This window comes from Agelaius tricolor, unplaced genomic scaffold, assembly GCF_023055355.1.
Source record: "Agelaius tricolor isolate 1412-34295 unplaced genomic scaffold, bAgeTri1.0.p SCAF_26, whole genome shotgun sequence".
In the NCBI taxonomy this organism is placed as follows: Eukaryota; Metazoa; Chordata; class Aves; order Passeriformes; family Icteridae; genus Agelaius; species Agelaius tricolor.
In genome coordinates, this window is record NW_027269286.1 from 10,960,915 (window position 1) to 10,988,510 (window position 27,596).

General features: G+C 37.5%; 1 protein-coding gene across 1 annotated transcript in view; it reads right to left on the reverse strand.

Annotated features, from left to right (window-relative positions):
- The window catches only part of DIAPH3 (diaphanous related formin 3), a 212,171-nt gene that overhangs the window by 180,415 nt on the left and 4,160 nt on the right, over window positions 1-27,596 (reverse strand). The window contains exons 2-4 of the mRNA XM_071448410.1: window positions 9,804-9,977; window positions 6,214-6,318; window positions 811-941 (exon numbers count right to left, since the gene is read on the reverse strand). Of these exons, the coding sequence (XP_071304511.1) occupies window positions 811-941; window positions 6,214-6,318; window positions 9,804-9,977 (410 nt within the window). The remainder of the gene's footprint in view (window positions 1-810; window positions 942-6,213; window positions 6,319-9,803; window positions 9,978-27,596) is intronic.

The following is a 27,596-nucleotide window of genomic DNA, read 5'->3' on the forward strand; positions in this document are numbered from 1 at the left end:
CCCAAACCAGACACAGAGAAAAGAAAGTTGTGCAATCCTTTTCTAATCATGTCCCAAGATTTCATTTACATTATTTTAAACTACAACCTAAAGCGTTTCCCCAAATCATGTGTACAACCACTGTCTTAAATGGTAACTCTAAACAAAAGGATTTAAATAGAATAGAATAGGAAAAAATACAATTTAATGAAATAAAGTCAGCATTCAGAAATCAAGCTGCATGGAACAAATCAAAATTAAGACTTATCAATGATTACTGAAGAGTTAAACCTTCCTTCAATAAAGCAGGTAAACAAAGGTTGTGCTTTCTTCTGAATAGATAAACCCTACAGGTACAGAAAAAAATACCAGAAGGAAGGAAGGATGAAAGCCTAAAGTAGACTGGACAGAAGCAGCAGCACACATTTAGAAATATATATATTTTCTGGTGAACAAACTTACACCAAGGTGCCTAACTCCCATTATTGATTACCCTGATAAAAATAAGTTAGAAGATCAAAGACTTAGAAAATATTTCAAAAATTAAAATGAAAAACAACTGACTACTTAGCACTAGAAAACAAAGGGAACTGCTTCTGCATCACATTTAATTTACCTTCTCTTAGTATTACCTTGTATAGATCAGCAACTCTATTAAAAATAACAGACCTACAGAGGATACATAATCAATGAAACAGAAAGAAGTTAAAAACACTCACTAATGCATACATACTCATTAACGAGAAAACCTTCTACATATCCATTAATTTTAATCCATTAAGAAATTAGAATATGATTAATCTCTTCAACATGTGCTACTAATGATGTTACCTGACAGGATTACTAGTCAAGGACACACGGAGGGATTCTAAGCAAGTGACTAGTCTTTCATCCGTTGACCCAGATTTTAAATCCTGAATAAATTCTTGGGGAGAAATCTTCCTACTGTTCTTGAGACTTCCCTGAAACACAGAAAATACACTTGTTCTTTATTTGATGCATATAGAATTTAAACAGATTATTATTAATGGCTAAGTTTCATTTCTGTTCCTTGAAAAATATATAATGTAGACCTGAAAACCTGTAACTGATGCCCATCTACTATTTGCCAAACACTGACTAAATTGGGTCATTTTATGAATAAATTTATTACCAGCAGACAAAAACAACAGGCATGAAATGTACAAATTTATCATACATGCTCAGTGAAATAAAGTTTTTGTATTGAATGGATTCTGTTTATGCATTGCAAAGATCTTCATAAGTGAAGAGTCAACAGAAGAAAAGACCAATAATGATTATGAGGTCCTCTGAAGAGATCACAGGATACATGTCCAGAAGGGTAACTACACTCACATAAGCATACAGAGCAAAGATGCAGCATACCATATATTTTCTACAGAACATATCTAAATACAAAAAAGCAGGCATTCAATGGTGCATAAAACTTAGATTTGACTTAATTCATTGCAAGACTCCTTTTTTTCAAAATAGAAGTACAACTGTCATGTTGCACAAAGAGACTTACTAAATACCTCTTGATTAAGTAGTGGCTCAAGTCAGTAATTGAAGAGAATTAGATTTGCAGTGCAATAATAACTTGAAATTATTCAGTGTAAATGGTGAGGTAGTCTCATTATATTATTATAGCTAGTTTCATACAGGTGATGTTTTCTCCCTTTGTTAGATCCTCAGGAAATACTGAGAAGTAATCTTTTCTTCTATGAAGTAGATGATCAAATAGTTTCTAGCAAAGAAATTAAGTTAAAAGCTGGGAAGTGTATACAGACAGACCAGGCTGCTGAGCTGCCATCAAGAGGGACAACAACAGACAGGAAAAATGGGAAGAGGAATTTCAGGAAGTTCCACAACAGAAAACTGTAAATCTTGAACCTGAGGAGGGATAAACCCATGCACCAACGTGTGCTGAAGCTACCAGCTGGAATGTAGGCTTGTAGGAAAATAGGGGTTGTGACGAATGACAAGCTGACCACAGGTAAGTGCATCACCAGCTGGTTGAGGGAGATGACCCTTCCCCTCAGCTCAGCAGTGGTGAGACATCTAGAGAATTCTGTCCAGTTCCTGACTCCCCAGCATGAGAGACATGGACATATTGGAATGAATCCAGAGAGGGCTGTGGACATAATTACAAGAGAATCTGTAGTATATGGAGAGGCTGGTAGAACTGAGATTGTTTAGCCCCAAGAGAAGGCTCAGGGGAACCCTTATCAGTGAAAGGACAAGAAGAACAAATTGAAATACAGGAAATTGGTTAAACATAAGACAACCACAAACTTCCCCCCTCTCTCTGTTTTCTTAAGCCTCATGCTTAAGAAAAGCATGAGGCTTAAGAAAACAGAGCACTGGTAAAGCACTGGAACAGGTTGCTCAGGCACACTGTGTAGTCTACCCTATCAGAGATATTAAAATTGGAATATATAAGAAGCTGGATGCAACTATCTCCAGGGTCTCTTCCAATCTAATTCTAAACACCTGCTGCCAGCAATCCTCCGAAAATATAGCATCTCATGTTATATTTTGAAACATCATGTGTAATACATGTCATTCCAAACGTGCTTCTGAATTGATGGATATCCCTACTTGCTTAAGTATGAGGGTAGCTTCCAATAACTCTACAAAAAAAAGTAGATGAGATGTACAGCAAAGGATGAGGGTTGAGGTGAGAATCTGGAAGACAGATCTAGGAAACCCAAAAAAAAATTTTAAAAATCAGGAACAATAAATGCTCCCACAAACAAAATGAAACTCAGTAGTTTCAGTTTTCTTTCATGGCTCTTTCCAGCTGGACTCTGCATAGATAAGATAACAGACTGACTAGAGACAAAATGACCAAACTCCCAGCAGCCAAAGTATTTAAATAAATGTTACAAAGAGTTGGAAATTTCAAGAAGTCTCAGAAATTCTGCTGGCAGCTCCTGATGTGCATACACTACTTGATAAGCACTACTTGTATGCCTAAGCATAAGGATTAATATCCTGTGTGGAGAATCTGTCATTTCCAGTGACTTCTCCCAGCAGTTCCTGCTGTAAAATTGACAAAACTGATGTAACCAAAATACTTGTAAGTTGTCAGTAAAATTTCTTTCTTTTGATGCACAGTCATATAGGACAGTTATATGGACAGGACATACAGTTAAGATGGTTAGAAGATATTTTGGAAGGAATTTAATATAATCAACAGCAAATGTGTGCAGTAAAAAGGTCACATGGGACAGGAGCCCAGTCAGACTAGAAGAATTCACTAGAATGACATTTCAGAAAGCCTTATGTGACCCATCTGAAAACAGTGCCACACGCAGTGGAGACTCGCATCAACATCCAGAGAGTAACCAGTCATCCCATTTCAGACTCAGCTCCCCACTGGAACATCACCCTATGCAAAAGAACCAGTAAACATGTCTGTACAACAAACTACCACAGTGCTAAGTACCACTTATTCATATTATGCCAAAGTTCTGCAACATAATAAGAATATGATACATCTGCCAGTGCTTAAATAAAATGAGAGCTGCAATTGGTATCAATTGTGAAACAGATTATATTAGCTGTATTTCAGCATGAGAAAAGCTGCTTAAGTTCAAAATGTTCAAGTTTACTGAGAAACAGGAAATATCTTGAGGCATCAGTGCCTCTAGAAACTTAATTGCTCAACTGAAGAACAACTGGTCTGTGAGCAGATGCAGCATGAAGTCAGCATTAATTAATCTAGTTAAAACATCACAAGGGCACAATGTGAACAACAAAAACAAAATACTAAGAAGAAAATTCACTTTAAAAACCCAGTTTGTGTGTTTTGAACATATAAAACAGCAAAAACGATGGCTGAGTAACATGATAGCAATGCATTTTATTTCCCCTTGAGTATTAACTCCATAACATGAAATTTTATTTTCAAAACTTTTCTTTCCTGCAGATATTACTATGCAAGGAGGTGTGCTTTGTGATTATTGGAAAGGAGCTGTGCACTTCTGAGAAACAGAAACCCTGACACTGAGGTCAATAATAAAGCTTTGATTACAGTAGAGCCCACTTGGATCACCAGAGACTGTTTCATTTTCATTGATTCATTAGAGGTGCAGTCTCTGTTCTTCATTTTAATAGTTCTTCAAATGATAACTGCTTTAAATGAAACATGCTCAGTACTCTCCATAACATTTGTGAATGAGGATATCTTTCCCAAGGCGAAATATCTTTAGTACCCATCTCCTTAAAGTTCAAGAAGTATGAAAAGAAGTATGAACCACCAAAAGAAGTTACTGCAGTATCACTCATAGAAGGAGAGGCCCAAGATGGGATTAGTTGCACACAATAGTCAGGAGCTACATGGCATTTCACCTGTTCCAAAAAAGTATGACACTTTCACAAAGTCACGGTACACCAAAAGTTAGCCAAATACTCCTGGGGTGCAGTGCACTATTCTCTCTAGACTCAGAAGGCACTCAGTCCAACTAACTCAAGGAATGAAAGAGCATGCCTGGAACAAAGAGTTTTCAATGGCAAGGTTTTCAATTTCATCCCAACAGCTCCAGCACTAATCTGAAATCATCTGCAGCACAACTGGATTGAAGTACTGAATCTGTGTCTCACTGAAACAGCTTCTCCCAGTACACAACAGGTGAATGTCACTTCCAGTAAAGACACAACAGCAGAAAGAGAGTTCAGGAAAGACAAATTTGCCTGCATGGATTGCTCTTTTGTCATGTCCCACCAGAGAGAGGAATACATGGTCTAAGCAGCAGAGGGAAGAAAAGAGAAGGGAACAGAAAAAAGAAAATGCTGTTGGGAGCCTTAGAAAAACACACAAGACAACAGTGTGTGATAACAAATCATTGTCCTGGGGGAGGAAACAGACCTGTCCTCTTCAAGAAAGTACCTTATACAGCTCCTCTGGGCATAGTGCAAGAAGCTCCATTGCCAAAACACAAGTGCGACGACATCCAAAGTAAAAAGGAGAATTGTGAACGGCACACAGAAAGAAGGACCAATGAGACATACTCTGTGGCCAAGAAGCAAAGACATGAAAATCTTTCTCTTGACAAAGAGAGCCCTAACATCACCACCATCAGCATGCTATGATTTCAGCAACAGATGTGAATGCAGCAACTCTGCACAGCCAGTTATGTTCTATTACCACATACTTTTTAGATCAAACAACTGAGGTCTTAAAATACATATAGAGCCTAGGGGTGCCAATGATATATAAACCCTCACATACTATTTTGGGTAGATAAATTTCAAGAATGTTTTAAGATCTACTAGTCTGAAGTTTCTTGATTTCCCATGCAATATCTCTCAAAAAAGAAAAACAAGCTAGACCTAATCTTCTGGTATTAAGGACCTGTTAAGCTATAGATAAGACTAGTAGCTTTGATAAACTCATCTTAAATAAAGTAATCTCCAGGCAGTTAGGTCCTGCACTAGGCATACCTACCTTACTAAAAGTGCTAAAGCTTAACACTAATAATATACATAATGGGAAGCAGACAGTAAGATAAATATCTTACTTAAATTACTACATTTAATGTTTTGGTTTGTCAGTATTTAGTTATAATTACATCCAGATTATTTTTACTGATATCTCTAGTTCCATACAGCAGTAAGAGTTGAAGATTGAAACACATGAATTCTAAAACAATCAGAATATCTGAGGACAGGATTAGCTATGCAGCATTTAGCACAGGAGTCAGTTCTCACTCTGCAAAAACTAAGCAGTTCTTTTATGCCAAGTGAATCCTTAATTTGGCCTTTATATACAACTCCTTGCACTGCTTTAGAGCAACCAATCATTATAGGTAAAAAATGGACAATAATTGATTTTGTGCACAACACTTTCACTATCAGTTACTATGTAACATCAAACATGAACTCTATTTTAAGTCAGGCATGAAAAAAGCTCATCAACTGAGGAATTATTTTTAAACAATGCTAGAAAAGAAAAAAGTTCACACCAAACTTTTGCAAGAAGTTTTTGCAGAATCTTTCCATCTCTACTCTTAGCCATATCTTTACCAAAAAGAAATGCTGGTTTCTGTATAGAAGACACATTCCAAGTACAAGTGACTATCTGCCACTATAACTTGTAAAATAGTAAGACAGACACAAACATTTTTAAAGACCACTATGAGAAAGAGAAGATAGTCAAAGGAATGTAACATGCATGCATCACTTTTTCTGACCAACAGGAAATAATGTAAGCTTTTAGCATTTACTTACAGACTTGGAAGCAGTGCTAATATATTGCATCACCATTTCTTTTTTGGTATTAAAATCTTTTTCTCTCAACGGCATCTTCTTGTCTTCATTTAAATTCATATCCTCCTAGAATGGGATAGGAAAAAAAAGAAAAAACAGTCTTAAACACCATACATCAACAGAATTATTTTAATGTAAGAGACTGACTTAAATAGACACAAAAATACAAATTCATACAAGTGAAAGCTGTTATACAAACAACTTTTCATAAGATGTTAATCAAAACCATAAAATCCTTATCCATATTCCCTCTGAACTCAGACTGAAAAAAACAAAAACAGTCAACTATACTCAAGTGCATCACAACCATTTTTAGTACACTCTTTTCTTAGGAAAGACCTACAGTTTCACACATGTGTGCACCAAACTACAGAAGAGCATTATTTAATACTTCCCAAAACATTTATAAATGTACTCAAACCAGTATTTTATATATTTTTAATTTTTAATTTATTCTGTAATTCTCTTCCTCTCTTCCCAAATGGTTCATCTTGGCAGCAGAATGTGGCTTGCACTGAAACAAGTTCACAAATTAATAATCACATTTGCAATAAGCAAGGCCAAAATTCTTAAGGATTAAGTCAAAACATTCAACCATTATCAAAACCCCATCATAATTCATTCACCCCAATATAAATCCAGAGGTCAAAAAGAGCAGAGAGACCTACAATGAAAACCACACAAGTGACACTTCTGAATGTCACTAGCATCTATGACACAGGGAGTTCTACTGCTCCAGCCTAGAAATGCTCTGATCATTGTAATCAGTTGCACATCTGGGAGAAATGGCATTTTTCATCATGGTGTAAGTTGATAAATAAAAGGGAAAAGAGAAAAAAAAATAAAATAAAAGTTTTCAGGAACAATTAACGATTTTGGCACAAACATATAAAGCACATACAGCGTGTGATTTGCTATGTGCATTGCTCAAGCTTAGCAAGAATTACTGCAGTTATTTTCAGCTGAGACTCGTGAGGTGAATCCTCATCAGCTTTGGCAGGAGCAATGCTACAAAATCAGTGAGTAACCATCTTGATATCAAAGTTATTTCACCTAGTCAGAAATCAAAGACAAACAGTACAGATAATCCTTAGAATTTGTACTACACCAAAACTCAAGTTTCCTTGTCCTTCAATAGCTTTCACACTGAGTAGAAGAGAATGAAGCACAGTTCCTAGAAACATTTACACTTTTGTATAAATCCGAGCTTTGAGAAGTTATTGCAGAAAATGCTTGACCCCTGTCCTGGTTTCAGCTGGGATAGGATTAATTTTGAACTTAACTTAAACTAAAAAAAAAAAAAAAAAAACCTTTTCACATTATCATGTAGCTATTGCAAAGTTCATTCTTCTATTTAAAATAGTTTCTTTCAGACTTGCTCTTTCATGTTTTCTGAAAAGCAGTTTCTAAACTTAAATAAAAGTATCTAACTTCTAAACACAAAAAAAAGCCCCAAGAATTAAGAAACCTATCAACATAAACTATATTCCATAAGCCTAGGTATAACAGCAGGTTAATTTATGGGAAATAGTCTGTCTGTGTGTGCAGTAAAAAGTAATTTCTTTGTTCTTGTTTTTAACAAACGAAACATCATTGAGACAATTAATTTATATAGACTAGAGTGATACAGGGGCACGACAGATACTGCTTAGTTAATAAAATACTTCATCCCCATCCTTTATCTCTTAAATAACTGAAATATGTTCTACAGGTAAGCAGTACCTCTTTGGAAAAGAAGAATACATCATTTCACATGGATATTTTCCTAATAGCACTAACAGAAACTAAAGGAGGTATATGACAATTATTATCTTTATTATCTGGTTTTATGAGCTCTTTCATAATTTTTGCCATGAAAACCACACAAGATGCCACTGGATAAAATAGTGGGAGAAGGAAGCCATATGCATCCAGGAAAACCCCAAGTACAAGGTAAAGACATTCAGTAAACCCTAAGAATTGAAAAACTTCTCCCTTCAGTTCTAACACATTGACTATTTTTTCCATACAAAATTATTTCTAAAAGCCTGGCTACAACAAATTGTTCAAATTGTTCACCAATCCACCCCTCCAAATCACTTAATTTGATCAGAACAGCAAACTAGAGGCTACAATATATAATTAGCTATGTAATCTACTGTGACTAAACTAGCTTTATTCCAGCCCATTCAAATGTGGATAATCTGAAAAATCCTTTCTGTAGTGCATGTTATAGATAAAACAACACTGATAAAGTAGCTTAATACAAGTTTAAGTGCTTTGTTATTCAATCAAACAAGGAAAGCATTCAAATTATCCGGATGTCATCACTACTTTAACATATTTTGCAAAGTAGTTTTAAAATTGGAATTAATTATTCAAGGATCCATGGATATATGCATCTCTATTTATCTAGACATGCAGTAGTAGGTTTCTGAGGATTTATTGAAAGTTTTTATTTATTTATGGCACAGTACAACATCACAGACTACCCTATACCAGAATGTCTGTAGGATGGTAGAGAAATACAATCTAAAAGCAAGGGGTGTTTTTGAAGGCACTCCTTCAAGTTTTATTAAAAAGAACTCTCCCATTTTCTGAGCAATTATCAGTGACAGCAAAATTTTTAAGAGAAGCAAGACAAAGAAAAATGAACCATTTGGCAAGAAGTACAAATACAAAAGTTGGTAACAGTTAATTATTCCTTTCCCTCACCAGTTTAACCACGAAAACCCTGAATGTTATCCTTCATTTACAGTTCTCAAGAGTTCTACAAAAACTTCTTCAAAACTAAACTATTATCATTGAGTACTAGGAAGTACAAATTCCACAAAGGTACTTCTCTCATTGCACATTGCATTTTCTCCACATGCCAATCCCTGGTAGTCCCTTTGTATTTCAAGAGTTACTTGTTACTTGCTGTGAGGCAGAGAAAGAAATAATAATCTGGGCATCATTCTCCTTGTTAGTGTTCTCTTGTGCTCTTCAGATTTCAGTCACTCTTTTCTCATGGCCATTTGTGTTTAGTTTTCAATTGCCCAAAATGTCATCATCACGACAAAAAGCTCAACCTACTGAGGTGCTACCAATGCCACGTGGTCTTTGTGACTGCTCTTTTGTAGTGCACTAACAATGACAACTAAGGAAAGAAGCAAATTTGCAGACAAATGCTGCTTTGGAGGCAATTCTTTCTTTTTGTGCAAGAGTGACATGGCATATAAATTGAGAAGTAAATGTGACCGTGACATTTGAAGGCATAAAATCTCTTTGTAAAAGTTTCAGATCATCTTAAAAGGAAGAAAGATCCCCCATTTCTTGTTCCTCCTCAAAACATGTTGCATAATCTCATTTCTAATTTCTGTTTAAATATATTGGACCAAAATTTTGCAAAAATAATTCCAATACTTTATTTCCTGAGAAACACCCTAATAAATACACAATTACAACTCACAACAACAATTATATTAAAAATTCAGGTAAAGATTAGAACACATGCACAGAAGAATACTTGTTCCACCTATCACTTAGCCATGTTGTCATTCTTTAAGTAAAAGAAAGTGTAAGACTCTTACCATCATTTTTTCAAACAGTGCTATGATTTCCCTTTCCGACAGTGGTTTTGTAGCAAAATCCTCCAGGTCCATGGGTGTGGATGACCAATCTGTAGAGTGTGACTGCTTCATATGTGGCAGAGGAGGTCTTTCTTTTTTACTTCTTGGAATTCTTATACTGGCAAATCTATCCAACTGAAAATATAAAAGGTGTAACATATCACATACTGTTTCCATTCCGTGTAACCTTAATTAACATGGGTGTTCTTGGAAGTTGAAAATCCTTATTTTTCTGTGGTAGCTTACCTGTTCTTTAACTGCCTTATTCTAAAGGATTTTCCTAAAGATACATATGATGGTCAGTTGCCTAGCACTGGAGTTAACCAACCAGAATCCCATTACATTATAAAGAAATCATGCAGAACATCAGAATTTTACAGAAAGTTTGGAGGAATAGATATCTACAAAACCAATTTATGAAGAATTCTTTCCAAGCGTTGCATGTAGAATATGAGAAAGCAGGCTGATTTACCAACAGCATAGTTTTAAAGTGGTTTTAGTTACCCAGAAACAGCTGTACTCCTAACATGGCTACAGAATATATAGACATGCAAAGAAACTACTTTTTATTAAAAGACAAGTTAGCGTAACTAAGACACTGTTCTATTTATTTTCTTTATATTTCTATTTCTTTTTGCATCATGTAATACAAAATTTAGTGCCTTTGTTCCAATTATTTAGAAAGTCATTTTGGAGAAACCATTGACTCCTCCATTAAAGCTACATAAAGTATGTTTATGATTTCATGAATGATCCTTATGACTAATCCCAAGCAGACATCAATCACTCTGGCTTTATTAACCCTTCCAAGAGCCAAAAACCTTCTTTAGAAAAGTGGTTTGGGTTGTGGGATTTTAAACTGGTTAGATATTTACCAGCTTTTTGATCAAGAGTTACTAAATGAAACTTTAAACATTTTCCATGCTAGAGCATGTGCTTTAAGGCACATGGAGGCAAGGACCAACAGAAGGCAAAAGCAGTGGACACCTAATGAGATGTGCTACATCATCATCTTTGTAACACCCTTTTGAACACATACGAACAGCATCACATTCCTAAACACAAAACAAAGTTACGAAAACATTTGATGCATAAGAGATTTTGTACAAGATTTCAACCATATCAACTGACTTCTGTCTTGGAATGCTATGCAAAAATATTCTGAGGCTTCAATATATCTTTAAGATAAGTATCTTGAGACAAGTACATCAGTTACCAAAGTAAATGACAAGTAAAATTATTATAGCATCTGTGGAATTAAGATCAGAGAGAGCAAAGAAAATCAGTAGCAAAAATTGGGTACAAGTGCTCCACTCTAGTCAGAGCAAGAATTGACTATCAGACATCCATGAAGAGAGGTTTAGAGGAAAAATATAAAGACTTTAATTCTTCCAGTTCAAAATTGAAAAGAAACAGTTTTTGGAACACAGAAATAGATTGTAAGCTACTCACAGATGGCTGTAGAACATGCAAAAGCAGAAAATTAATATAGCATAAACATAAAAGAGCTCAGCATGGATGATGGGGCCCTTCTGTGTCACATCAAGCCAGCAGGCAATGAGGAATGGCATACTCTACAGGAATAATTACATAGGCAAGACCCAGGAAGACAAAGAATGCAACAAAAGCAAAAGGGAGGCTAACATCACTGGAAGTGAAGTAGTAGTCATCAGTAACAAAAACCATCTTACATCTTGACTGGAAAGCAATTTCCCTTCCTGCTTTTAAAATCAGAAGTCTATGGTAAGCATGGGGAGATGAAGCCAGACTTCAAACTGAAGTGACTAGACAGGAATTGTAAAAAAATCCTATTATTTGAGACTTTTCTTTTCAAGCAATGTCTTTCATAAGTACTGATGAAAGGCAGCATGCCTGCTCCAAAAAATGAGTTAGCCAGTAGCTTCTCCATGCCCCCATATCTTCACTTTTAAGTGCATAACCTAAGATACAAGCCATTGTATTTGCAGCTGGTTCACATACAGACAACAGGTGTAGAGGGAAGACACTTTGGCTAAATAATGAATTTCAGCCCATGAATCTGTGAACAGAGAACAAATTACATTTAAGACAGCTGTGCCCTAAATTCTTTTTCCGATATCTCCTGAAAAATCTCAGTCCCTTCTTTACCGTCTGTGCTCCCCAAGTGTCTCATCTTCCTTCTCCTGCTCCACACAGCAGCAGCAACAGAAGTTCTGGCCAGGCAGAACTGCATGCAGTGCCAGAGGTCTCCAGAAACAAACAGCCCTTATTCAGGGAGAAGGGCCTATTCCTCCTTGAAAAGTGATATTTCACTTGTTCCCATTTTTAGTTTATGTTTTGGTTTTAATCTTCTCTTGAATATCTAGTAGATGTTTTGCATCATTATACATTATGCTGTAACCTTTATATTCCCCATATTCACCAAATCCTATACCACTCATCCTAGAGGAGGAAAGCACATCTTGGAATATATTTGATCAGACAGAACATTTAAGACAAATTGAGATAATAGGATTATAAATACATTTAAACATGTGTCAAACTAATTATTTTAAATAATTTAAAACAATGCAACCTAAAAAGAAGATTCCCATACTTTAATAAAAGGGAATTCATAACAAGATTTGCACAGCAGTAGAGTGTGGATATTCTACATATACTTCCCTTTTAAATTATACACTGATAGTGCTTCAGAAAAGTTAATACTTCTCAGTATTCCACACAGGCAAATAATTTCATGGTCCACAGAAAGCACTATACAGAAAGAATAGAAATTTCATTGCTTGGGTGTAATGAAATCTACCACTGATGCTGCTGGCAATCCAAGTGCATAGAGGAGGAAACGGCAAAAAAAAAGTTCAATAATCTTCCATGTTACACCAAAACATTTTAAATCAGGCTAACCAACAGGCTATAGCTAAGCTTAGCTTTGATACAGGTTCACTAGAGTTTAAAGCAGGTTTGACCTTGCATCTTTTCTATTTTTTGGTATTTATTTTATCAATGGATACATATAGATGAATACAGCAACAGTGCTCTAGGAAAGTAAGAAAAATATCTGTATGAGCCAAAATCAAGCAACCATCAAGGATGAATGGCAAGGTTTTATTGGCTTATTTCATAGGCTGACTATTATTCCACTGAGAGCCCATGAAATAAGAAAGTGATTTTATGCCCACACCATGGCCCTGAAAAGTCAAAGTTACACAGAGATCCACAATACAAACTTTCTGACTCATCACACTTACTAATCAGGTCCCTAGAAAGTAAATTTTTTTGTGCTCTGATTTTGATCTTAGTGATGACTTCTTATACCTTTCTCCATAAGAAAATAGTATATATTGAACTTACACATTTGATAATGCAGGAATCAATGGATTAGTTACTGCTAGAATAATTTTTGGCACTACAGCTTATCAAGACATCAGCTATTAATAAAGCTGCTATGCATGCAGGAATGCAAGGTGTTACTTCACTGCCACCCTGCCTCCCTCATCCCTCCCTTAATTAATACATCAAAACACCTATTCCTATATTAAGAAATTCCTCAAAAATGAAATCCAGCACACACATGTAAAAAACCACATTCATTATCACTGTAAGTGATGGCCTTAACAGCATTGAAAATGGCCCTTGTGATAGCCCTGCTTCTTCCTCCTCTCCACCCTCTCCAACCTCCTTGTTCTCCTTGACTGCTTTTGCTAAATCTTTTTTGAACAGTTACCTTCATATACATTTCTTCTGCTTGTGTACAGGGGCAAGTGACACCAGCACATGTTGTTTCTCTGCTTCAGTGGCTCTGTCATCAGGCTTGAACTAACCACAGTGTCTGTCACAGTGACTAGAACAGCTGCGGGCCTGGTGTCTCACTGTCAGATTCAGAGACCTTCTCTCTCTCCTGAGGGCACTGGGCAGTGCTGGGCATGGCTCAGTAGGCCTGGGCCAGGCCCCAACACATTGCAGGAGGTTGGATCCTCCTGCATTGCCAGGGTGGCAGAACACCTTTTCCAAGGCCAAAACTTTCACTGGTTTTTCTGGATTATGCACTTGCTAGGGGTAAAGTGCAAATGCAGACCACTGCCCTAGACACTGGCCCATACAGTGCCACACACTCCTCCACTCCAAACTATCCAGCTTTTGGGCAAATGTCTGGGTGATGTTCTTAATTAAGAGTCTGATCTTAAACAAGACCTGAACCATATGTAATAATATACTGGCTCCAAGAAAAAGATCAGGTTGGTTTCAAGGGTACTCAAAATCCTTAAAATTCTCAAAGGCTACTGTAATCGGTCAGGAGGAGAAGGAATGAAAGGGGGAGGGAAGAAAGATGTAGGAAGATATTGTTACGGGTTCAGGAGAATGCCTGTGCACAAAAAAACTCAAGATGCAGTCAGAATAGCAAAGCAAGTCCATTTCATTAGTTGTGTTTGCAATAAATACATACCAACCCCTGGATGTTGGAGAAGCTGCCGAGCAGAAGGAGATAGAGCACAGCTCCTGAGCGGGAGAGGCAGGAGGGCCACACACCTTCAGGGTGTTCCCTGATGAAAACCATGTGCATCATGTCATCCTCTCTCCACCACCCTTACATCTCCCCCTCAGGAGTGGCCAGTTTCAACATCATCTCACATGGGGCCAGTGCATGAGATGAGGTCACAACGGCCCAGGATCACACCTCCATGCCAACAACAGCTTTATCATTCCCCTTTCACAGGATGAATTCCACTGATACATAGTTTCATTTCTGAAGGTTAGGCCTACCAACTAACAATAAGTTCTTCTTCTACATTATCTTGTTGACGGGCACAATCGCAGACCAAATACATCAGGCCTTAGGCCCGTTTTCGGTCCCTGACACAGGTATCTTCCCCCTAGGTTGTCTTTCTGAGGACACAACTTCTGATACCTTATTATGAAGACAGAGCATTACAGAATTATTATGCTTTAACCTAAAATATCTTACTAGAAGTATTGAACAACCTTCTTTCTTTCACTCGCATTCTCATGAAGAGACACACACATTCACATATACATAAAAAATATATTCATATGTATGGACCATTAAGACACTGATGGTGATCACTAAGCTCAGTCTTTTCTAAAAAGTTCTGATATGAAATATATACAGGTAGAAAATATTCCTTTCCTGAGTGAAAGCATAAAGCCAAGAATATTGCTTATAGCTTTTGCTCTTTTACCGGGTGTTCTCCCTCTGCCTTACAGATATGTAGGACAAAAAGTACTGCCACCCTTTATTTTCAAGTTCACATTTTTCACTGCTTGCTATCTATATACTCAGTAAACACATTTCCACATCTGAAAGATCTGCTCAAGCACTACAGAATAACTCAGTCTCACAGACATTTTGCCAGTCATTTTAGTCACAGAAGCCAACAGCTCAGTCATGAAAGTCTGCTGTAAAACCCTGATGCTAACAGACAACAAAAGCTTAGGGGAACATTAACAACATAGGAAGGAACAAAAGGAGAATACAAAGTGGAACAAATCCTGTGTCTTCACTTGAAATAATTATTATTCCTACTGGATAGGCAACCAACATGATGAACTGGGTTGCAACAATTTATTTCAGTATCTTCAGAACTTAAAGCAACCTACTTACCAGCAGAAAGACTTCTCAAAAGATCAAAGGAGTTACTTCCAATGACTCTAAGTCAAAGACCTCTTAACATATTTTTCCTCCTTGAAGCTCCAGAAGATTAAAAAAGTATATTCTTTCTTTTACAGTCAAATTGCTCTACAAGATTAACTTCTTAGTATGTGAGAAATTCCACAGCCAGCAGTAGAGCTTTTAGGAAGAGCAAGACTTGCATAAACCAAGATACACAGAAGAATCCCTTTGATAAAATGACTTCTTATTCCTAATAAGCTCAATCTCAGAGATTATTTTACCAATCTTTAAATTTATAGACTTTAGACTTGTGCACAATCACATTCTAAATGTGTAGACAATATTTCACTCTGAATCTTATTTCTCTATACACTGAAAATTATACAGCCTTTCTAATCTTTAAAGCAGTTGCTACGAAATCAGTATAATTTGATGTCTAAGGAATTTTAGTATGTTTTTCTTTTTTGTCTACATAAGACATCTTTTAATAAGTTCTGTTAATTTGGAAATTTTTTACCCTTTCTGAGTCTTACTCTCTTCTCTCTCTGCCAACGCTGAGACAGGCATGCCAGCAAACTGCATCTCGGGAAGATCCTCACCCCCAATAGGCAGGAGGGGACCTAAGAGACAGGGAGAATGGAGGTAGGTCCCTGCTTGGGGTGCCAGGTGAATCCCCTCCCAACCTACCAAGGGAGCTGTCCCAATACATCTTTGTGAGCAGAGAAGGACTAGTGGGTGATATGGTGTGCATGGTGGCCATTTTGGGCACAGGGAGTACAACATTGATAAAGTTCTCAATTCTGAATCAAGTAAGGATGGGCACCAGAAGAATTGCTACTTTGGGCTTCAGGCAGGCAGATTTTGGCCTTTTTAGGACATGGACTGACAAAGCCCCTTGGAATCAATTCTGAAGGGTAAAGAAGTCCAGGAAGGCTGAAGATACAGAATAAGGAAATAAGGTAATAAGGAAAATTTTAAAGATACAGAAGCAGGCTGTCCCCATATACCATAAGAAAATCCAGGGGAGAAAAAGACCAGCCTGGCTAAACAGAGAACTTTAGGCTGAAACTCAGGGGAAGAGGGAAGAAAAAAAGCATAACACTTCTGGAAGGAGGGTCAGATAACTTGGGGGGACTACAAGGATGTTGTAAGGTTATGTAAGGTGAAAAAGTAGAAGAGTCAAAGCCAAACTGGAACCTGGTCACTGTTGTTACAGACAACAAAAGTTTCAATGAATACATTACCAGTAAAGTACAGCTATGGAGAGTCTCCATTCTTTGCTGGTTGCAGATGGTAGTGTAGTGTCCAAGGATGACAAAAAGGCTGAGGTATTTAATGCCTTCTTCACCTCAGTCTTCAATACCAAAACCAGTTGTGCTCAGCAAACCCAACTCCCAGAGATTCAAGTTAGGGATGGGAAGCCAAGTGAAGCCCCCATAATCCAGGAGGAAATGGCTAGTGATCTGCTGTGCAAGTTAAACACCCACAAGTCTATGGGCATGGATAGGATGTACCAGGGAATAATGAGGGAGCTGGTAAAAGAGCTCACCAATTCCACTTTCAAACATTTACCAGCAGTCCTGATTATTTGGAGAACTTCTAGTTGACTGTAAATTAGCAAATATAAAGGCCACCTAAAAGAAGTATTGGAAAGATGATCCAAGGAACCACAAGCCTGTCAAACTAACCTAGGTACCAGGGGAAGTCTTGGAACAGATCATCCTGAATGTCAGTATACAGAATGTACAGGACAATTAGGACATCAGGCCCAGCCAGCATGGGTTTGGGAAAGGCAGGTCCTGCCTGACCAACCTGATCTCCTTCTATGATCATTTGACCTAATCAGTGGATAAGGGAAAGGCTGTGGACAGTGCTTCCCTAGACTTCACTGAGGCATTTCACACCATTTCCCACAGCATTCTCAGGGAGAAACTGGCTGCTCATGGCTTGGACAGGTACAGTCTTTGCTGGGTGAAAAACTGTTGGGATGGCTGAATCCAGGGAGTGGTAGTGAATGATACCACATCAAGCTGGTATCTGGTCACAAGTGGGGTTCCCCAAGGCTCAGTATTGGGGCCAGTCCTGTTAAATATCTTCATCAGTGATCTGGACTAAGGGGTTAAGTGCTCTCTAAGTTAGTGTGCAGATGACACCACACTGGTTGACAAGTGTTGATCTGTTGGAAGGCAGGAAGGCTCTGCAGAGGAATCTGGACAGGTTGGATCAATGAACTGAGGACAGCAGCCTGATGTTCAAATAAATCCAAGTGCCAGATCCTGAATCTGGGTCACACAAAACCCCTTGCAGAGCTACAGGCTGAGGTCAGAGTGGCTGGAACATGGCCAAGCAGAAAAGGACCTGGAGGTGCTGGTTGACAGTGGCTGAAATGAGCCAGCATGTGTCTAGGCAGCCAAGAAGGACAATGGCATCCTGGCCTGTATCAGAAATAGTGTGGCCACCAGGACCAGGACAGTGACCATCTCGCTGGTGATGCTCTGGTGAGACTACACTTCAATCCTGTGTTCAGTTTTGGGCCCCTCACTACAAAAAAGGCATTAAGGTGCTGGAGTGTGTTTAGAGCTGGTAAAAGAAGGGTCTAGAAAGCAAGTCCTATGAGGAACAGCTGAGGGAGCTGGGGATGTTTATGTTGGAGTAGAAGAGGTTCAAGGGGGATCCCACTGCTCTGTACAAATACCTGAAAGAAGGTTTTAGCAAGGTGGGATGTGGCCTCTTCCACCATCTCAAGTGAAAGGATGGGAGGAAATGGCTTTAAGTTGCACCCAGGGAGGTTCAGATTGGACATTAGGAAAAAAAAAATTACTGTCAGAGTAGTTAGGCATTAGAATGAGTTGCCCAGGAGCATGATGAAGTAACCATCTCTGGAATTGTTCACAAGACACCTGGAAGTGGCACTTGATATAGTTTAGGGGTGATTATGGTGGTGCTATGTTGACAGTAGAACTACATGATCTTGAAGGTATCTTCAAACATTGATGATTCGGTGATTGTTGGAATATGGAGCACTTGGGAGAGATAATTAGATATCTCAGCTACCTGCTTTCCATTTCCCTGTGGAGCAAGAATGCAATTGCCATCTTTGCAGATAGCAAACAATCAAGCTAAAAGAAGCACCTGTGTAAAAACCAAGGTTTTTGAACTTAATGAGGATTTATCACTAAAAGTAGACAATTCATCAGCATCTCACAAATAATCCAATTTAGGTATTGAGAAACAGCCTGTATTTTTAGATTCTCAACATGCTGCTAACATACCTGAATTTAAAAACAAAAGAAGTTCCTGGTCACTAACATACAACTGTATTTGTAAGAAATGGGTTGGGAAATATAAATATTTCATAAAGCATAATGAAGCAGTAAGTTAACATGCAAGCGATTGCCCATGAGAAGAAAGGAAATATATTATTTCATTGAAAGCTACAAAATCAAGTCATCTTAAACCTTCAATTTCTTTACCTTCTCTTACTACAAATTTTGTCCTTGTCCCAAAATCACACACAGAAAGATTAAGCCAACAGAAAACTGAAATAGAGGAATAAAAAGTGTCCATTTGAAAGCGTACCCTCATTCCAAGATGATGCTGCAAGTAAACAGAATATCTCCCCGACACGTATTTAAAAGTTCTCAAATGTTGTGGTGCTGTAACTTATTTCACTGTTAGCCTTTTACTAAATAGCTGTCATTCCCCTTTTCAAAAATATATATTCATATGAACAGTTTGGTACTATCCTGCAAATGAGGTTTCATTACTCTGTGAAGGGGCCTTTTTCATGCTCTGAGAAATTTAAGGAGTTGGGGCAAAGTTTAGTTACTACAGAGATGACAGACTTTTTGTTCTTATCCCCAAAATCCACGATAAACCCGCCAATTTTTTGGGGCTACGATTACAAGCTGGACAAGTCCAATAAGCTTTGTAAAGTGCAAAAAGGCAGCAGTCTAGCCTCCTTAAAAGGAAAAAAATGCACCTCACAAAAACAAACAGCAAGATCTCGTGTATCCCGACTACAGCACTTACATGACATTATTAAAACTTGTTTTCTAGTTACCAAAAAATACTTTTGCTTTCAGAAAGCTGATAGTATTTTCTTAGTCTTTCAAGATAAACACAAGTTTATACAATCAAACTTGTATTATCAGTCAGTTAAACTTGCATTATCAGCCAGGCAAACTCAACTTTCTTAATCACGATTTCCATCCAATGAAATTCTGCTAAAGAAATAGAAACAGATGATTTAAGTAAAACTAAGACTGATAGACATAAATCTCTCTGCACTTCAGCTCCCAGCTACACACAGAAGTACTTTAGCGAGAACTCTGTATAGCACTGAAGTCATAACAGCTGATCTTTAGGTGATGACAAAACATTACTTCCTAGGCAAATTCAAAGACTTTGTAAAATTATGTATTTTAAGAAAAAAAAATATTATGCACAAAAGAATAGTACAGGAAGTGAAATAGGTAACTTCAAGAGCAAGAAAAAAATCTGGTTTATGGTTAGATACAGAACCTCATCTCTGATCAAATTTGAGAAGCAGTGTTAAACATGACACTGAATATACTTAAGGTGGTTTGAACAAGCAATAATGAGGTTCACAAGCAAATGTTACTTTGTTAAACATGTTATTTTAAGCTAGCCATGCAGCCTAAGTAACTTTGATATTAAACATGCAATCACAGATATCTTAACTATACTGCATGTAGATTGGCACAATTACCTGTGTCAGGCTCATTTAGCTGTGATTAGAGCATACTTCAAAGCCATCCATACATTTTTGCTACTTATACTGATTATGTTACAGCTAATTACCAGTTCAGTGAGACTTTGCCAATTAACTAAATTATCCTCAAAGTTAAGATAGTTTCCTGTATTAGTAAGGTTATTTTTATTGCATTAGCAGTAAGGTTATTTGCTTAGCCCAGCCAAAGCAAAACTGAAGTTGTCTTACCACATCATCTGTCAGTGTCTTGATATTTAAGTGCTGTAAATCAAACAGGAAAGCAGTCATGTCAAAATTGTTCAGTAAAAAAAAAAAAATTAAGCTTAGTTATAGTTACTTTAATTCAAAATCACATGGAAGGTAAACAGTGTTGAATCCTGACACCTGAAATGAACCAAGTTTCTTGGCAAGTTGTATTTTGCTGGTTTACAATGCACAGCAAGTTATACAGATTTTAAAAATCTTCCATTTGATCCTCCAACAGAATATCAAAAGACTGTGAACCAAACACAGCTTGAAAGAAGTTGCGTTTTATATTTCATAACTAAATTATGCTTTATAGCTAAATATACAGACAACCTGCGCATTCGAAATCCAGATACAAGATGTGTCTTCTCAAGATGGCTGTGGGGACACCAACAACAAATCATCCAGAGATTTCAAACTCAATAAGAGAACACAGAGCTCCTCAAGAATTCAAAACCATCCATCAAGCTGCAACACTCAAACTACTCACATTGTTGAACAGTCTCAAGTAATGCCTCTGTGTAATGCAAGTAATGCGAGCAGAACATGAACTTGTAAGCAGAAACTGAACTAAACATTTAATAATAGCAGCATCCAAAAAAATCTATAGATCACTCAAAACAGTCGTTTCTGAACCAATATTTGCTCTCCACTGCATATTTACAAACACAGCAAGTGTTAGGATGTACAGCTCTTACACAAAACCAAAGAGCAGCACAGAACATTGGCAACGGATGAGTCAGTATTGCAGGGATCCCATGTATCATTTTTATGAGGAGGCTGAGACCAGACTAAGCAGGAAAACATCAAGAATGTGAAGTCAGATACTTATTGAGGTAGACTCTTACCCTTCTCTTAGATTCCCCTCTCTGCCTAGTGTACACAGCTTGGCCACAGCTACAGCAACTGTCAACAACTATATCCTAACTAACAGATTTGGAAACTCTTCAAGTCAACAATAATTGGCTATCACCCTCTACAACCTGAAAGGAGGTTTTAGCAAGGTAAGGGTCAGTCGCTTCTCTCAGTTAACACCCAATAGAACACGAGAAAATGGCGTCAAGTTAAACCACTGGAGGTTAGCTTAGATATTAGGAAAAATTTATTCACTGGAAAGGTAGTCAGGCATTGGAGCAGGCTGCCCAGGGAAATGTGGAATCAACATCTCTGGAAGTGTTCAAAAGGCAGACAGAGACATAACATTTGAGTTTGGCAGCAAAAGTAGTGGTGCTAGGCTAATGATGATGATCTCAGAGGCTTCCAACTTTAATGGTTCTATGATTGTGACCATTACTTCTGACATCTTCTCTGGCTCATCCCTCAGAATTAAAGAACAATATGTGTTAAGTCAAATATTATCACACAATAGGTCTAGTCTGAAAAGTGTCAAGAAACTGAGGAAGAAGTGTCTGATGAATGGTTATGGAGTTAAAAACAAAAGACAAATGAGGTGCAAGGAAACACAGTATTCAGTGACACACTACATTCTTACAAACAAAAAAAAATGTTTTAAAAGGTGCTAGGTCACTACTGAGCCTTTATGATAATTCCATTCCATGTTCTAATAGGTGAGGATTTGTAATAAATGAAAAGAACTATTCCAATCCAACCAGGAGACTGAAGATCTGTATCCCAGCCTTCTCACTGGTGTTCTCCTGCCACAGGGGTAGATCAGACTTTTGCCTCACACATTGCTATAGAACTGGGGTTTATTACTTGCTTTTCCCATTCTGCTAATTATCTGCAAAGACAGTAAAAGTGTTAACTGGTGTCATTTGCAAAAGCTCATGACTTTTCATTTACCAAGGTTTGGTATAATACTTCTATCCTTAAGTGAGCAAAACTGCAAGAGAAAACACTAACATATGGTCTGACAGTGCAACTAGGTAGAGAAGAACATGAAAATTTATTCCGTTTTTATACAGATGACTTAAATCACTAAGCCTTAAGCAATGCACAAATACCATCATGGAGCTCCTCTAACATGGCAGGAGATTACATAATCTGCTTAGAATGAAAACCACCTGCATTCTACGCTTTGAGTGGAAATTCAAGATTCACGTCAAACTCATGTACACTCCACTAAAAAAATGCAGGAAAGCAACAACATCAGGTTCATTTCCATTTAAGAACAGATGTTGGATGTTTTGCAATTGCTCCATACAAGATACCATCATCATGCAGGTAAACAGGCAATTTCAGATTCAGGTTTTGTTCTTTGAAAAAGACAGAAGTTAGTGGGATAGTTCAAGCCAGTATTTTATTTTTCATTTAAGTCATGAAATTCAGCAGTGCAATTTAGTATGGTAATGGGTGAAAATCCTCCCATTTTGTATATCAGAACACCTCACTGACCCAAGTCATCTGACTAATTAGTGAAAAAAGACTACCACACAACCAAGTAAGGGAACCAAACAGTATAACAAATTCAACATACAGATATGAGCCTCCTCTCAAAGTCTTCATCTTACTGGATACCTAGAGTACAGAAGTCTAAAAATATCAGCATTTCTTTCATAAAAAGTTGTGGAGCCTAGTTTGAGGGCAAGTGCAAAAAGCAGGTTCTTCAGTAAGAATCTACTTAACCAGCATCAAATATCAACACTGGTGACATATTTAGAGACTTTATAGAGGAGACGAAATGCCATGCAAACTACAACCTAATGTTCAGCTCTTTCAGAATTCAAAAGGCTGAATGATTTGCTGTAAGACATCTCTAAAGACTTCTTTAGTAAACTTTATGTTATAATGCTTCTCAGTCAGAGGAGTTGGTTAAAACAGAACTGGGGATCTCTTTTTCCCCTCTCCCTCACCAAATCCTTCTCTTCTGAGAAGGCTGTAAAAGGTAAAATCAATTGACAGCTTTACTGGTCTTCTATAGCATTCAAGGATACAGATATGTAGAACATTGCATGTGGTCTTAACAACAAAAACCACAACAAAGAAACTTACCACACTGGATCTTTTAATGGCATTGCATATAGAGGAGTGCTGTGGCTCAAGAACAAGAGCATATTTTTACTCTTGACAGCCAAAGGAAACATATTTCTAGTAAGGGTACAAATAACTAGACTAGGAGCCAGGTAAATACCAGGTAGAGGCTAGAGTGCTTTATTACCACAGGGACGTATTTCTATTTTCAGGCTCAGATATATCAGCTCACAAAAGACACATTTTGCTCAAGTGAACAGGTTGCCTTAAACACAGGCCCACAAGTAAATAAATATGACTTAAGTAATATTCCTATAATATTCAGTCACTGCTAAAAACATTAAGTAATTTTACAGAATACTGCTTCAATGCTACAATGGATGAAAATATTTCTATGCTATTCTGAGCCTTCCGTTAACTACTCCACAATAACAAAATTATTGATTTGAAGGCATAGGAGCTATGTACAAGTGTTCCTCTAGTCTGTTTATCATGTAGAAAGTAGATATGCAAACCTGAAACACAAATTATCAACATTTTAAGTATGCTGACATTGTGTTTTCTAGTCAGAGATATACGAAAGCACTAAGAGATTAAAGAGTTACGTAGGACAGTTCAGAAGGAGAGACTTGTCAGTTGCACCTACAGTTAGAAAAGCAGAAGTAACAGCATTGCTTAGTCTTCAGATATACAAACACTTTTATAAACTAAATTTTAAAATTGCACTCCTCAGCGTACCTTAGCTTTTAGTCTAGGACATAGAGTAAAATGTCATTTTGTTTAGCAAATGAGTAGAAGCAGTTCTCTTAAAGCTAAGCCCAATGAGTAAGAAATGCACAGGTATATCATTTTTGAAGAAAGCAAGCAATCTGACAGAATCAGCCCTTATGGGAGATGATGTCCCTCAGTCATACTGTTAAATAACCAGTGTCATAAGACAGAGGATATACACACACATGCAGCATGTGATACAGTGTTCTTGATGAGCTGGCAAAACTCCAAAGATAGTGAGAGTCTTAAACAGAAGCTGAAAGGTACAACAGGATACAAGGCTGAGTTCCACAGCACAAGCACAGCAACAAGATGACTGCTCCTGAGACAGAGAGTACTGTGCCTCTTGAAAAGGTCACACATGATGAAGACAGGTGTGAGGCAACTTTCACACCACCCAGCTAAAGGAAGCCAAACACTATTAAGCTTCATATACATCCACAGTAAAGAATCTTATTGTCATACTTATGCCCGAAAAACTAGGCAAGAAAACTGTACTCCACAGAATAAGGCCAATGGAGCAGGTATTTTTTTATTCAGCGCCAGGAGTGAGTGGGATAGCTCCACCACAAACTCACTCTTTCATTCTTCGCACAGTATAAGCTTTTATACTTTTTCTACTTAATGTGCATATTATACTTTCCTAACCTTCACATTGTAACATATTTTCTAATTACCATATTCTAATTTCTAATTTCAAATTTCCTAATGATTACATAAGCTCTTGTAGCACATACGTGATTTCTGAACAAGGTGGTCATCAGCCTCCTGGTGGTCGTTTTGGATGAAGGCTCAGAAGTCTTCCTCGGGTGTGAACTTTTCACCTCTGTCTCTGCACATGCTCTTTAAGCTTGTCTGCTCAAACAGCCAGTGGTTAGCTTTTTGCAGTTCGCTTGCTCTGCTAAATTTGCTAATTTCCAAAAAATGCTTCATTCACACACCCTGTTACAAAGTAACTACTTCTTTCCGCATAGCTACAGCTTTTTGCACAGCTCCGGCATTATCTCGTTGCCTCGGCATCAAAAGCAAGGAAGGGAGGAGGGGCGAACCAGGGAGGGTGATGGGGCAACATTATCTTGTTGCCCATGTATCAATACACAAGATGATTATGATCTATATTGCACATCCAAACAGCAGTACATACTTGAAGTTCATCTGCTAGATAGAATGTAATAACTTGAGGGATTGCCTATATAATTACCTCAGTCAAATCCAGGTAGAGACAGTGAAGCAAAGCAATGACAAATCCTACTTAATTGGATCAACAGTACTAGTCCGATCTTTTGTGTCATTACATCTATTTCCCTGTCTTTACATATGCATATTTATGGACAAAATTCTCTCTAGGTGTGGTACAAGCAGTTCAGGCAAACAGGATCAGAATTCAGGAGAATGACATCTCACATTGGACTCTGATCCCATGTCTTCAGCTTTTCCACCAGTACTACAGGGCAGTGTGGCCTGGAACCAGTGAAGACTAGCCTAGTACCATACTGAGTATAGCCTGTATCATCTAAGAGTTTTGGCACTCCACCAAAAGGAGCAGCATCTACATTCTCCACAAGTGGTCTTTTCACCATGGCACAAGCACAAAGTGATGTTGCTCATCTAACTTTCTGAATGAAAGCAGATAGTTTAAACGCAGATTGTTTGGTACTTAAACTCAGATCATGCCTGGCAGGGATGGGCATTGTTAGTATAACAGAAAGACCAACAAAATATGAACACTGAAACAAGACAAACGAAGACTAGGGATGTTCATATAATCACATAATCCCCTCTGCACCTTTGTAAATTTGAAAGTGAGCAAGAATGCATTGCCATTAATATTATCACCCAAAAAAGATTCAACATTAGCTGGTTTTTTTCCCCCCAAAGGATATTCTCCAGCAGAAACACAAGTAGAAGAACAAATCAAGGGCTGAAGGAAACCTGTAGACTCAGAGAAAAGTTAATTGGATGATTACAGAAAATGCTATCACTTTAGGATCTCCTTTGTAACAATATTCCCTTAGTAATTTTGCTACCTCAGTCTGAAAATGCAACTTACAAACTGCACACCATTTCTTGCTTTTAATTTCCAATATACTACTTCAGCATTTAGATAATGGCTTTATCATACACTCTGTCTCTATTGCTTGAAAAGCAGTCTGAAAAGCAATCAGGAGCAAAACTACCTTAACATGACAGGTTCTACACAGTGATATTCTTTAGGCATTGATGAGTTAAACTCAAAATTGGTGCTTACAGGTAAGATCATATAACAAAGTGCTAGAACACAGCACTAAAATTTAGTATCATAACCCACAGTGTTAATTCATGCCAACAAAAATAACAGCATGAAGAATTTACAATTTTACAAAGCTGCGATAAAGTGCTTTAGGTAACATCTGTTCAGCAATCATTTCTTTAAAAGACTAATTTAGATTCAAGGTCTTACACTGCAGCATAACTGCAGCAATAATTCAGTCACTTTGTAATTAAAGATATTGACACAGATTGGTCTTACCTTTCTACTCTATGCCAGAGAAATGGAAGTGCTTTTCCTCTTAACTACATCTTTCTTTGATTTATAGACACTGTTAAATGCAACTGTTAATTTGTCTATTTTTAACAGATTGGTGTAAACAAACCCTTCTTGACTCATAAATTTCATAAAGAACTTAATCAAAAACATAACCTGAAAGGCACTGAAGTCAGGTCAACACTATACTGAAATTAATAGAAACACCTCTAATTTGAGCTAGAAATTGAAGTTGATCTCTTGAGGACCACTCTCTACAATACGTAGTATCTGCAAAGTGCAGCTGGAAGTCACATAACACAGCACGCACTGTAATGTTTTTCAAACATTAATAAGGTGGGAGGGAATCAAGGAGAGCAAGTGGCAAACAATTGCTTTTTGCCCCACCTTGCCCTAGCAGATTTCAGAAGTTTTTTGCTCAATCAATGTATACATAGAGAACAGGTGAAATATCTGCCATCGTGTAGATTTCCTCTTTTCACAAGATCCCACAAGGGGTTTAGGGATGAGCTTTCAATAAGCTGAAGTACCACAGAAATTCTTTTACCCTTTTAGAAGTCCCACTCCTCTAAAAATTTGGACCTGTTGAACAAAGTCATGCTGGTATGTGCCTCAAAATGAACCATCACTCTTTCAAAAAAAGTATCTAAAATTATTCTGCAAAAGAACCAAGACAACTGAGACTTGAAACTCATTCACTTCTTTTGAGAAGCTAGTTTATTCAAAAAGAGTCCATCAAGGCCTCATTTGACAGGGCTAAACAGTTATAGTGGCTGATTCCAATGCCTCTTTCTCCCCCCCTCCACCCCTCATATGCAGTGGGTTTTTAAAAACTGTATTTTCCTCATTTAAAAAGAGAATTTTCTTTAGAAAGGAGAAAAAAGACGAGATGCATGTTAATGATGTCACCTTTGTCAATAAGCAATCCAACTTCACCTC